Genomic DNA, 13,073 nt, shown 5'->3' on the forward strand with positions numbered 1-13,073 from the left:
GTGGGATGGAACACGCTCATTTCAATAGAACAAGATAATATGCAGAAAAGCTCCCTAACCATACGATACGATCGACATGAGAAACCCACAATGCACTTCGTCCGACAGCGACATCCCCTTGTCACTTAAATTCAGTGTCGTTAAAAATAGAAATCAGACTTAATTGATTAATGCATGAAATAAAAATTAATTAAAGATTAATTAAATTGATTAAAGATTATTCAGATAATTACCTGAATAATAAAGATTTTAATTAATTCAATGAGTTATCGAGCAGAAATTAATAATCGATTAATCAATATATAGAACAATATTAAAATCTAATGCTGAAAATAGTAATATCTTCTACACACTGGCCTTGTTTCTTTACACCTTTCCTTTTCGTGTATTATTATTCTTTTTTGACGCCCTGAACAGCAAACGTAGCTTTACTGTCTGATTCACAAAGGGATGGAGATAGACTTTAAACTTTTATTCTTCTAAGAAGATATGATTTACAGGGCGGTTTGGTTCAGCTTAAAATAAATGATTTTTGCTTAAAATAAAAAAGTGAAATAGAAGTCAAAACCAAGTTAAGACTTATAAGTGATTACATTGTTTAGGAAAGAAGTAGAAATCATGAAACAAAAGTTAGTAATCCTAGTTTTTTTTAAGCACTTCTTGACTTTTTACACAAACGGTACAAATAAGTGTTTCTAACTTATAAACTCAGAAACTGGCTTAATATCTGTGGCCAAACACCACCTATAATTCATTCCTATTTTCGATTATATGCATTGTGTATTTCGGGTTATTTTTCTGTTTAAAAATAAAATAAATTCTAGTGGAGATAAAAAATGTCAATAAAGAAAAAAGAAGCAAGACGAATAATAAAACTAGACTGAACATGTCTTTGTCTTCAACTCTTGTAATATCATATTCCCATGGCTCAAAAGCAGCCTTAAGCTTCACTATCCTTTCTCATTTGTTCTTCAATTCCCCAACACCACACCCATCAAAATCCCATACGTAATAAATCTACGTGTCCTCGGAAATTATTCATTCGACGAGATTATTCATTTATCGTAAACATGGACGGAATGCATGATCATAATTCGACCGAGTCGAATTTTATCATGGTACCTGATAATTATCCGATGATGACGATGATGGTACCGCCGGAGTACGAGAGGTTCCCGGCTCACGGATCCGATGAGCTGATGTCAGCAATGAGTACTTCTAGCCGCCGTGATCGTGTTAATAATAATTTTAATAATTATATTATTAATTCGTGTCAGCCAAGTAGCTTAGTGAAAGCTAAGATTGCTTCGCATCCTTATTATCCTAGGCTTCTTCAAGCTTACATCGATTGCCAAAAGGTCTTGAGTCTTTTCTCGTCCTCTCGTAAGCTCGATATTCATTTGACTAGATTATTCATTTATCGAGATTATTTATTTATTTCCAGGTGGGAGCGCCGCCGGAAATAACGTGTTTATTAGATGAAATTCAGCGGGAAAATGAGGTTTATGATAAAATTGATGCGGTGTCTACCTGCGTGGGAGCCGATCCGGAGCTCGATGAATTTATGGTTTTTTTCTGGCTTTTAAATTTTAAATTTGGTGATTTTTTGTGAATTTTCAGCCTAGTTTTTGCTTATTGAGTTGTTTTTGATCAGGAAACTTACTGTAGTATTTTGGTAAAGTACAAGTCGGATCTCTCCCGGCCTTTCGATGAAGCAACAAGCTTCCTGAGTAAGATTGAAGCACAGCTCGGTGATCTCTGCAAAGGTTAGTAGTGATTCTGTTTCGTAACTTTTTAGCTTCCGCTCTTTCTAACGGTTACTCCCTCCGTCTCAAATTACTTATCCATCTAGATTTTCACACATATATATGTTAATGCAATTGAACATAAGTTTAAAAGTCAAAGTGAACATGTAATTTGGGACGGAGGAAGTAATTTTAAACCATCGCTATGCTTAATTTTTACATATAATTTCTAGCTTCAGTGATTTTATAGTTGTTTGTCCATGGTTTTCCGTAGAACAAAAACAAAACTGAAAGGTGTTCTTTATTTGTTCTTTTGTTGCGTCTTATTCGCACAAAATAACATCAATTTCTGGATCCATTGTGTAAGAATTAGTTCTTAGTTCGACAATTTCCGGATTAGTTAGAAAAATTATCCGCTAGGCACACGATAAATAGCGTTGTAAGAACATCGAATTAGTTGCAATTATTATTTGATAGGCACGAGACAGCAAAACGAGCACATGAGAGCGAACATGCTTAGTAAATGGTATGCACTGTAGATGTCTTCTATCTTTAAACCAACTAGTCCCCAACTCTCCATCTTGATCATATGTTTCTTCTTTCTAGTCAGAAGGAAATTCCTTTCACACTAATTTCTTGAACAAGTGATGCATGTAACAGTAGTGAACCTAGCTTCTACAGAAACCCTAGAACTGATCAATGGGGCCTATTTGATTAAATCTAGGTTGTGTTTTTTTAGTATAACACCATTTGGCAGAAATACATGCTTCTCTTTGTTTGTAAGTAACAACCTTAAGCAAAGTCATGAGAGTCTGCAGCTTAATAATGGAGCTTGAAATAGTAGTAGTACAATATATCTGGTCTAGGTTTACTCTCATTTCTACTGACAAACATAGTGACTATATTTATATATTATCTCTTACTTTTCTTCTCTATTTTTGCACTTTGTTTGGTTCATGGGAGAACCAAACTTGGAAGCAAACCTCCTCATTATGATTAGACATTTCACAGTGATGAATAGTTTTATATGATTTTTTATTTTTATCATGGAAGGAACGTTGAGGCTATGATTTTATGGTTTTTTTTTACATTGAAATAATCAGACAAACCATCATGGTCACAGTTGCTGCTCTTTTAGATACTGCACCTCCTTGGCTCTTTGTCATCTGTAAATTTGAGGAAAACTTGTGTCAAAATGAATGTCTGTATATGCATAATCAGACTATGCTAGCTAGAATTATATTATTGGCATCTCTTCATCAGTCTTAGTTATACTTATACCAGTGAAAACATGACAAGGATTCTGAAATAGTCGAGTCTAAAAGAATTAATGCAAACTTCTGAACGTCAAGTGTAGCTTAATACTCCATGTCATTCCTGCTGACTTAAACTTTTTAATATAAAATTTTAAAGTTCAGCCAGAACCTATGGCCTAGGTTTGCCCCTTGATTCCGTCTCTGCCCACTTATTATCTTTCACACCCTTGAATTTATGTTCCAAATTAAAGTTGGTGACTTACATTAAAAGGGTCAAGACATATAATAGTATGGGTATATATTTCGACGTTATCAATTTGTGATTCATTTGGTTAAGTTGTGGTTTATGTGAATAACTATAATGGTAATTAGATGGCATTTTGGCATAATAATTTGTCGATTAACAAAGATCTTATTAGTGAGGTCCAGGCTATAGGCAGAATTCTTGCTGGGCTTAAAATATACTACTAGTAGCAAACAGTACACTAGATCTCTGCTGTTCTACAGACAAAGATAAGGTAAAATAAGTAGTAGATGATTAAATCTCTTCTTTTCCCAAGAAAGACTAAAAGACTAATCAATTTTTGGATGGCCCTTGTGTGAGTTTTCCATTCAGCCTGTAACAGTGTGATCCACATAAACTTACCACACTAAACTTCTCAGAGTCAAATCATCAAGGCTAAAGATTGAATGACCCGATTATACAAGGGCTTATTTTCAGTTGAATAGAAGTGATCACAAGTGATCTCCAGCTTTTTCCCTTTCTTATTTGACATAATTTAACATTTTTACGATTCACTGTATTCATATTGCATTATTGTCTAAGCTCAAGTGATAAACAGATTAGTACTAAATAGTTCATGGCTCTTATACATCTCATGACCAATTGACACAGATGTCGATCTTGGTATATTTTGATACTTATGTGATAGTAATTATGTAGCTCTGCGAGTCTCCTACCAGTTTGTATTAGGGAGAAAGGATTCAAGGAAGATGTAAAAGAAGTAAAACACTATTCCTACTTTTTCAAAACTAGTAGTCCGGTTTTGATTTTTCACACTTATATTAAGGTGTATATTTATTGATTAATTATTTTTCAATCTATTTTTATAATTCCAAATTTACTGTGAATTTTAATTTAGAAAAAGAATAACTTGTGCAGTTATCAGATCAATGCCCATATATGCTCAAAAATCAAACTCGACGACTATTTTGAAACAGATCGAGTAAATTTTATTTGCATGCGCGCACTTGGTGCTCCTGAGTTTGTTCTAGAATTGGGATGAAGTTAGGAAGATACGCATGAAATGAAAGAGATTAAAAGAATACTCACTAGTGATAATAAGAAAAATACTTATATTGCAAGTCTGTTACTCCGTATTAGTTTCATAATTTATTTTTATTCGGGAGAGCACCTTAATGAAGACTCGGAGCATTTTTTAGTTGATCTGCAAATATGGAAATTCTGGTGCGGCAGTCAAAGCTGCCCTACTTTGTAGATACTTACCTAGACGAATTTCAATTCTATAATCAGAAACGACCATCTGTCCACCATTAAAACACCAAAATTTTCAAAATTATCTTTAGGCATCCACTTCCTGGTTACACATACACTTTGGCATAAGAATCTCATATATCTGTAGTCACGTGAAAGTGTTGATCACAAGCTCAAGAGCTTCTGTACTTGCAATAGATAAATACTTATATGGAACAAAGCTGTTTTCCTTTGTTCTAATCAATCTTTTCATGCTAAAGTTTCTCACAAAAGTCTCATTCCATGGCTGGCAACATAATAGTTAAGCTGTGCAAGTACAAATGAGATCTGATTTTTAACTTTGTTGGGTTTTATTTTATTAAGTTTTTGATTTGAATCCCTAGTTGGATTAGTTTATTCAGCTTTGTCAGGTTATAAGAGCTGTAATTGTTTCCATTAGTGATAAGTCAGAATCATTAGGCTCGAAAAGTACTGTTAGTTTATCTAATTGGAGTGATTATGGTTCTTGGTTAAGGGCTGGCAACTAATATTGTTTTTTTTGGTTAGAAGTACAAATTAGCTTTTCAACGTGTTGCATGTAATCTCTGTGATGGCCTCGTGTGCTTTTTTTTAGTTGCAATATTTTTTATTATGGTTTCTTAAGAAGAATATTCATAGACAAGATGACAGAGATCCACCTAGGTATGTAATGAGAATTTAATCATGTGGGAAGAGAGATGAATGTTGCTCAAGCACGATCGCTTATGACAAGTGATTGTCTACAACCATCTTTGAGAGTTTTTCCCGCTTAATTACACAAAAATCCTAGAATGAGTGATAAAGAATCGAGTGAAATCCTGCTCAAAGATGGTTGCGTCAATCGTTTAACAGGAGCAAACTCAATGCTTAAATGAAGAAGTTGGTTGAGCTGGCTAAATACGACTGTTTTTGTGAAACCTCTGATATATTCTCTGCAGTCTGTCCCTGCAGACTCCCAGTTATGCAGTTCATTCATTTGTCTACGCATTGATGCATGCTCTATATATACTTGTGCACCAGTACTAGCCTGCCTTTTTATAACGTTCTCTGGTTTGCATTTCCTGCTTCGGAGTTAAACATACTTGGTGTATTCGATTCATTACAATTTAGATTTTTCACCTTGTTACATGGTCTTCTGGTGTCAATCTAGTGCATAAATGGTTGATTTTATGCATAGAAACCAATCTTGCACAAGTAGAAGTGAGTGTTTCCAAATATGTACGACTAACCCTGGTGCTAGGTTCTGAAAAATACTGTGTTTCAATTTACCAGTACAACATTACTCATGCCTCCGCCCCTAGTCAAAATCGACTCATAATATTCTAATTTATCGTTACGGTACTAATATTGTTTTTATATTATCCGTCTAAGTAAGTTATAATAAAAATCGATCACTCGTTAGAATCAACTCATAATATTCTAATCCAACACAACCGTTTATTTATATCATTTATCAAGCACACTAACAAAAAATTAGCTCATGAGATCCTAATTTATGGAGTCCTGACAAGTCTACGTTAAGTCCTATTCTAAGTAGGTTAACATACAATTTGGGTCACGAGATCCTAATTTACGTAGTTCAGAAGTCTGTCATCTAAGTCATTTACCGAATATCATGACCTAATTTAGGTAGTCCAGCTAGTAATTTGTACATTTAACTTATCTACGGAGTATATATATATATACCTTAATTTACGTAATCTAGTAATCAGTGCATCTAAGTCTATCTTACGAGTAAGCTAAATGAACGTAGCCGTGCATGTTGGACTAAACAAGCACTAGACACTAGTACAATAATTGAAGTTGATAAGGGTTTTGGGACGGAGTGAGCGCTCGTGTGTGCGAGCCAAACAAGAAACACAAGGATATGATAGGGCCGGGCTCACTCTTTTTGTGATCGGAAACGGCCCCGAAGAGATCGGGTGGCCACTTTCACATGGACTCCCGCATTTCTCGCTGCGGTTTCTGCCTTTTTGTGCATGTAGCCATTAAGTGTTGGTTCAGTTTACACACACTCACTGCTAGGCTTATCTATCGCTTTCTGAATGGGATTCAGACACTGTGGGTTGTGGCTGTCAATTCCTTTAAGACTTTTTGTCGAGTCGTTGGGCTTCTTTTTCTGCCCCCGCGTATTAAACGTGTCTCCCTCGCCCCATGTTACTTTGCTTCCGGCCCCGCCTCCTTTAACTAGGGTTTCCGGAATCCGAGCTTTTGTTTTTCGTGAAAAACGGAAATCAGACTTACAACTGTTTGGCCAAACTTAAAAGAAGTGACTTTTTCAACTGAAAAATAAATAAGTTAATAAAGTGTTTGGAAAAGAAGCAGAAGTTGTGAGAGTGAATTTAGCATTCTTAACTTCTTAAAAGTGCTTCTATTTCTTTACACAAATAGGTCAAGAAAAGTAGAAGCCAGAAGCAGCTTCTGCTTCCGGTTGCCAAACAGGTCCAATAGGTGGAATAAGAATTAATTAAAATTAGTTAGATTGATAGATGATTAATTGAATAATGAAGATTTAATCAGTTTAACGAGTTACGGAACATGAACTAATCGATAATTAATCATGATCATTCATCAATTTTGGAATAATGAACGTAAGTTAATATTATTTAATTTTCTATTAATTATAAATTACATATATTTGTTTTTTTAACTAATAACTGTAATTGTGCGTTTAAGAGGTCGAAATATATGTACCATACCATACCAACTCACTCAGTATATCCCGTTTGGACGGGATCTGAAAAGGGTAAAATGTAGTAGTCATGCCTCTAAGGTTGAAATATATGTATTAGGATCAAATAGGAAGGCTTTTATTAAATAGGAATATTATATATTTTTATATTTCATAATAGAACTGATAAATAATAATATAAAATATATTTTATTTTTGATAAGATTCGGGCTCACGTTAATAAATAAAGGGTGGCAAGTGCTCGTGGCAGCCATGTTGGTGAATGGTGAGAGTGAAGAGATCATGTGTAGTTATTACCACGGCCACACTGATGGGCCGTACCTTGTGCTTTCGCTGTTTAGTCAGTCACTAGGATTTGGATCACAGAGGGATGGCCCAACCTATTAGGCCTTTAGAATATACCCATATACACCCACACAAATCCAGACTCTTTCTACCAAACATTTACTCACTAGCCCACCACCAATTTAATGCACAATTTAACACTCATGACTCGAACCAATTTGTACACTGCTCACTTTTCAGTGTTTTGATTTTTGAATGTTACCGTAACATGTATGTTCATTCCGGAACACGAGAGGGATACAGTCAGACCAAGATATATGTTACTCCCTCCGTCGCCCTCATTTGTTTACATTGGGGGACGGAGCTCGACACTTTAAAATGCTCGAGCAGTGTAAAAAAAGGTAAATAAATGAGAGGGACAGAGGGAGTATTATATTATTTATTTCATAAAATATTTTTAATTTTTGATAATTTAATGTTTTCTCAGGACTTCTATAAGATTTTATTTTGTTGTAATTTTCTTAAATACATTTATGAAAAAAAATTAATGTGTTCATTCCAGTGAAGAGCTTCTTGTCTCGGTCATTACATTGTTCAATCTTTGATTCTTTGGGTTATGTTCGGTTTCACAAATTTAAATTTTCTATCGCACATGCCTTCACTGAGACTCGTACCAAGAAAACTCGTTTATCTGTTAGTTTAAGCTTTTGCAGCATTTCAAATTCAAATGTGCATGTTTTTTTTTTCTTCTAATTTTTGCATCTTCTTAAGTTACAATCAAAAGGTCTAACTAGATATTTTTTAGCAGATGAAGGTGGTGGATCATCAGACGAAGAATTCAGTGGAGGCGAGATAGATGTACAAGACGTGCAGACCAGAACCGAAGACAGAGAACTGAAAGACAGGCTTCTGCACAAGTTTGGCAGTCACATAAGTAAACTGAAGATGGAATTCTCAAAGAAGAAGCAGAAAGGGAAGCTACCGAAGGAGGCAAGGGACATGTTACTCGACTGGTGGAAAGTGCATTACAAATGGCCTTACCCAACTGTACGTGTTTTCAATAAGTTTATAATTTTGCAGATACTTGGTTTAATTTATCAGGGTTTTTTTAAGTGTGATTTTTTTCTCATCCAGGAAGCTGACAAAAATTTCTTGGCCGAATCGACGGGTTTAGACCAGAAGCAAATTAACAACTGGTTTATAAATCAAAGGAAGCGTCACTGGAAACCATCAGAAGAAATGCAATTAGCTGTTATGGATAGTATATCTGGACAATTTTATCCTACTGATGACTGATCATGGATGATGTTGATGAATTTTACGGTAATCTAATGAATACTGGTAATTAGTCCATGCTTTCTGTAAATTCTACATTGTTACCTTTACTGGCAGAACTAGTGTCGTGTTTCTCTAATTCAAGACCTGACAATGTCCGTCTCTAGCTGCTCATACTTCTTTATGTTAAACATGTATCTAAATGAACTATATTCCAAAAGTTCAATGGAGTCCGTTAAATGGAGTACTAATAGGAGAACTAACAATATGTTTTGCTCGTGTTTTGCAATATTTAGTTAGCAGAACATATAGTCTCCGTTTAAGGGTCTCCACTGAACTGAATCCTGAATTTTATATAAGCGTTGTTCCCATAGTAGATGATACTTACACGATTGCTATATCACCAATGATTTGCTATTCATTTATGGTTTTATGCTCAACAGTGACTGAATGGCTAACCAATAGAATCCCCTGTGTGAAAATAACAAAGTTTGTAACGCTGAACTGAGATGATGTTCTCCCCGCGTCTTCTACAACATTTTACCTAACAATTAAGTGTATATTTTAACAAATTACCCAGGCAGAGTTGATTCTGGAGTTCCCTTTGGAGGCGAGGGAGCAGAATTCACCCTCTTACCTCTTTCACCTTTGCTGTTATGTGCAAATTTTAGGCTTGCTTTGTGATAGCCTTTTTCTTGTTCCTCTTCAGTCCATTCAGACATGTAGTAGTTCTCTTCTGTAATTCCTTTAGATGATGCACCCCAAAACAGACCTCCCCATTGTGGAAAATATATAAGCAGAATGGGAAGAGTGCAGCAGATTATCATGATTCCCATGAGAGTTATACCTGTCTCGGTTTTGAATCTTGATCCTCTGAAGAAGATTACTTGTGTCAAAACCGCCCCTGCACTCCCACCTCCTCCAATCAACCCTGATATCACGCCAAGCGACCTGTTAAGAGATATAGTACCAGTTATTAGTTTCTTCATCAAGGTGAATAACTAAAGTGTTGTGCAATTCTTTTTCTCAGATCTAGGGAACGGGTATATGCTAAGTGACCAATTCTCCCAAACCTCAAGGTGTTGGGAGGAGGGTTTACTAGGATCGTATTATATTCTAGCAGTATATCATGGAGTGCTTATTCATATCTGTTTTAAGTTCCTAAAATTAGATGGAGTGTAAATATTTATGCGTGTTTCTGAAAGAAGATACCTTCTTGAAACGAAAGGAACTACTCCATATGTAAGACCGCATGAAGCTTGGACAAACACAGAGAATATAATCATCACAGTAACGGATGCAGTTAAAGATCCCAGTCTTCCCAAGAGAACGCAGAAGAGGCCTCCAAGAATCTGCACAACAAACAGGGTCCAAAGCCGACCTCTCATTCCAAACCTTGCTGCCATGACATCTGAGATATAGCCTCCTAATGGCCTTGAAAATATGTTTGCTAACCCGAAGCTTGCTGCAATGATTCCTGCAGTGTGAAGATTCACTTGGAATCTGTCGTAAAAATACTGTGCAATTATGTTGTCCACAGTTAGTTCTACCCCGAAACAATAACCATAAGTTAGTGCTAAGATCCATCCTCTATAATTTGTGACTGCCTGGTAGAACACCTTTGAGAATTTATCTTTGTGCTTATCTCCAGATCTCTCAAGCCGCGAGAAGTTCCCATCAGGCAAGTCTTGTCCTAAGAAAAAGACCGCGTATGCTGCCAAGGTCTGGAATAAAGCTGGAATGAAGAAAGCAATTCTCCATGCTGTAAACTTAGTTGCACCTATCCCATGAATAATTGAAAACACATAAGGCATTATGATCTGAGTCGCCCCGCCACCAAGGTTCCCCCAACCTCCAGTTAGGCCATTAGCAGTGCCAACGACAGTAGCAGAAAACATTGAGCTCATCCAGTACTGAGTTGACACAAAAGTGGCAATTGAAAAACCAATCAGAAAACGGACAACTATAAACGAGGCTGCAGAGTTCGCTATAGCACAGCAGTAAACTGCTGGTGTCGTGAGGAGCATCAGTGAGGCAGAGGCCACACGCGGTCCAAACAAGTCACATAGCGTTCCCATCATGATCCTTGCAAACACTGCTCCCGACACAGCTGCAATCCCTGCATTACCTATGTCTGTTGATGTCAAGTTGAGGTTATCGCGAATAACAGGTATAAGGGGTGGAGCAGCAAAGGTTGACACAAAACAAGCAAAGAACGAGACATAAGACAGATGAAATGCTCTCATATGAGGAGCTGCAACAGAGTGGATTTTCAGCTTGGTGGCCTTATGCTCCGAATCCACAGGTATCGAAAAAGGCCTGTTGTTTCCTCCTCTTTCGGGTTCTGACTGAGCTTCCTCCATCTCAACTCTACCAATTCTGTCTGCTCAGCTCAAATTCTTAGTCCTGCTAAGAATTTTTTGAGTGACTTAAAAATTGCAGACAGTCTGTGGTGATTATGTACCGAAATTCGCAAGAAAGTGACAGGGGAAAGCAGACTAGCTATTTATATGGACACTGTGAATTGGAGGATCGGATGCTGATTCTTGGCCTTTGTATCAGATAAAAGAGCATTTGAAAAGTATAAAGCTTCAAATGGCTGCAGAGTCTTGAGACTTCTTGTAGCTCAACATGCAGGAATTAACATGTGGTTTGAATGTCAAGAATTCATCAGGAGGTGATTTCTTATGACAATTTGTTTCTGTCCTGGTCGATATAAACTCGAGCTCGAGCTCAATCCCGAAAATTTTCATTTTATTTCGTGTTTCTTTTTTGTAAATTTTCCGCTAAATTTTTTTGGCGTACATTCATTATATCTGAAATCGAAATCTTGTTTATAATTTTTCATTCTAATCTCGTCTCATTCAATTTGTTCTGTCCAAAGAGAATATTACTTTCTAAATTCTATTGGCCAGTGGTTAGATGGTTGAATTTAAGGAAAAAGATCCTGTGAAATGCCAAAACCTCAGTTCAATTATTTGACTTTGGAGATAGTGTGCCCAGTGTTTATACTAGGTGCATGTTCTTGACTTTGGCAATATCTTTCATATTCTAATATTATTTTATATATTTTATTTCTTATTTTCTCACAATTTCGCTTTCCCTACATAGATTAGCCAGAAATTTGGGTTCTTAATTGCCTAATTACCGATTGGTGTTACATTAAACTTAATAGGACTCAGATTAAAAATTTTGCCGATTTTTAAGAATAAAATATATTTAAATTTAAAAAATAATGAATTTGTCAGTTTAGTCGAAATATCACCCTTAATTAGTCTTCTAGCTTGTAAGCAAGTTGATGCCGAATAATAAATGACATCCTTTTCATAATTTGGCAATTTGCGAACATTACAAAACCTGAGTGTGATAACTATGATACACTCATACACAGTTGGTTTATTTTCATCGAATCAAACATATTCAGTATTATCAAATATTTCAGAATCTAAAACTAAAATAACAATTTTGCTTGTAATATTTTTAGCCATGCAAATTAATTTCAGTTTCAAAACTTCTCAGAGCTTCTGAGTTCTGATAGCTGAATTGTTAAGATAAATGTTTATACATAAATCATAAATCATAAATCACCGATTTGATGTTAAGTTATCAGTTCTTCTAAATCGACAAAAGTCAGGCACTTTGTACCGTTTAAAATTGGACTTCAGAGTTGATAGGTTGCTAGCATCCAACTGGGGACATTTGGGTCACCATCGCCGGTCTGAACCCTGTACCTCTTTGGCTGGTTTTTTAATACCAAGTCAACTATGAATATTCAAAGCAAACTGGAATCTTTAAAATGATCCCGTTTCAGCTTATTACTGTAATAATTTCGTCCCATCATAATTATTTATATCGATAACGAGTATCTGTCATTACTGATAGTATAAGTTCTGATTTGTTTGAGCGGGTTGGGTTCGACCTTGACTCATCTCGAAAATTTATTAAAACATACTCACTTGTAAGGTTGGGAGTCATGTAAATGGATTTATATGTTTGATAGATACATCGCAATTATGCGATGTTTAGAAATGAAACACAGGAAAGTATAATGAAAGTATATCTGCAAGAAGACCGGAACACCTTAGTTTATCAAGATAATTATCTTTATCTTATAAAATTAAGGATAATTAATTAAGCTGCAAACGCACTAGCTCATCTGTTGCTCTTAGAGCAAATTAGTTTGAAGAATATGTGAACAATCTTATCCGGATTAAGAAGCAACTTGCAGAATATGTAGCTCAGAGCCTCAGACTCTTGTATTATATATTTTATTATATATGTTTACATAATTTGTTGCTCAAAAAAAA

General features: G+C 35.7%; 2 protein-coding genes across 2 annotated transcripts; one reads left to right on the forward strand and one right to left on the reverse strand.

Annotated features, from left to right (window-relative positions):
• The first annotated feature begins 886 nt into the window (after positions 1 to 886).
• Positions 887 to 9,041, forward strand: LOC108200407 (homeobox protein knotted-1-like 6). Its single transcript, XM_017368539.2, has 5 exons — positions 887 to 1,358; positions 1,445 to 1,567; positions 1,655 to 1,766; positions 8,300 to 8,538; positions 8,626 to 9,041. The coding sequence occupies exons 1-5, from the start codon at positions 1,071 to 1,073 to the stop codon at positions 8,785 to 8,787; spliced, it is 924 nt and encodes a 307-aa protein (XP_017224028.1). The 5' UTR covers positions 887 to 1,070; the 3' UTR covers positions 8,788 to 9,041.
• A 58-nt stretch (positions 9,042 to 9,099) lies between these two features.
• Positions 9,100 to 11,427, reverse strand: LOC108200406 (high affinity nitrate transporter 2.5). The gene is made up of 2 exons (XM_017368537.2): positions 9,979 to 11,427; positions 9,100 to 9,717 (listed from the first exon to the last, which is right to left on the reverse strand). The coding sequence occupies exons 1-2, from the start codon at positions 11,127 to 11,129 to the stop codon at positions 9,339 to 9,341; spliced, it is 1,530 nt and encodes a 509-aa protein (XP_017224026.1). The 5' UTR covers positions 11,130 to 11,427; the 3' UTR covers positions 9,100 to 9,338.
• Between the last annotated feature and the right edge of the window lie 1,646 nt (positions 11,428 to 13,073).

The sequence above is a fragment of the Daucus carota genome, chromosome 9 (assembly GCF_001625215.2).
Source record: "Daucus carota subsp. sativus chromosome 9, DH1 v3.0, whole genome shotgun sequence".
In the NCBI taxonomy this organism is placed as follows: domain Eukaryota; kingdom Viridiplantae; phylum Streptophyta; class Magnoliopsida; order Apiales; family Apiaceae; genus Daucus; species Daucus carota.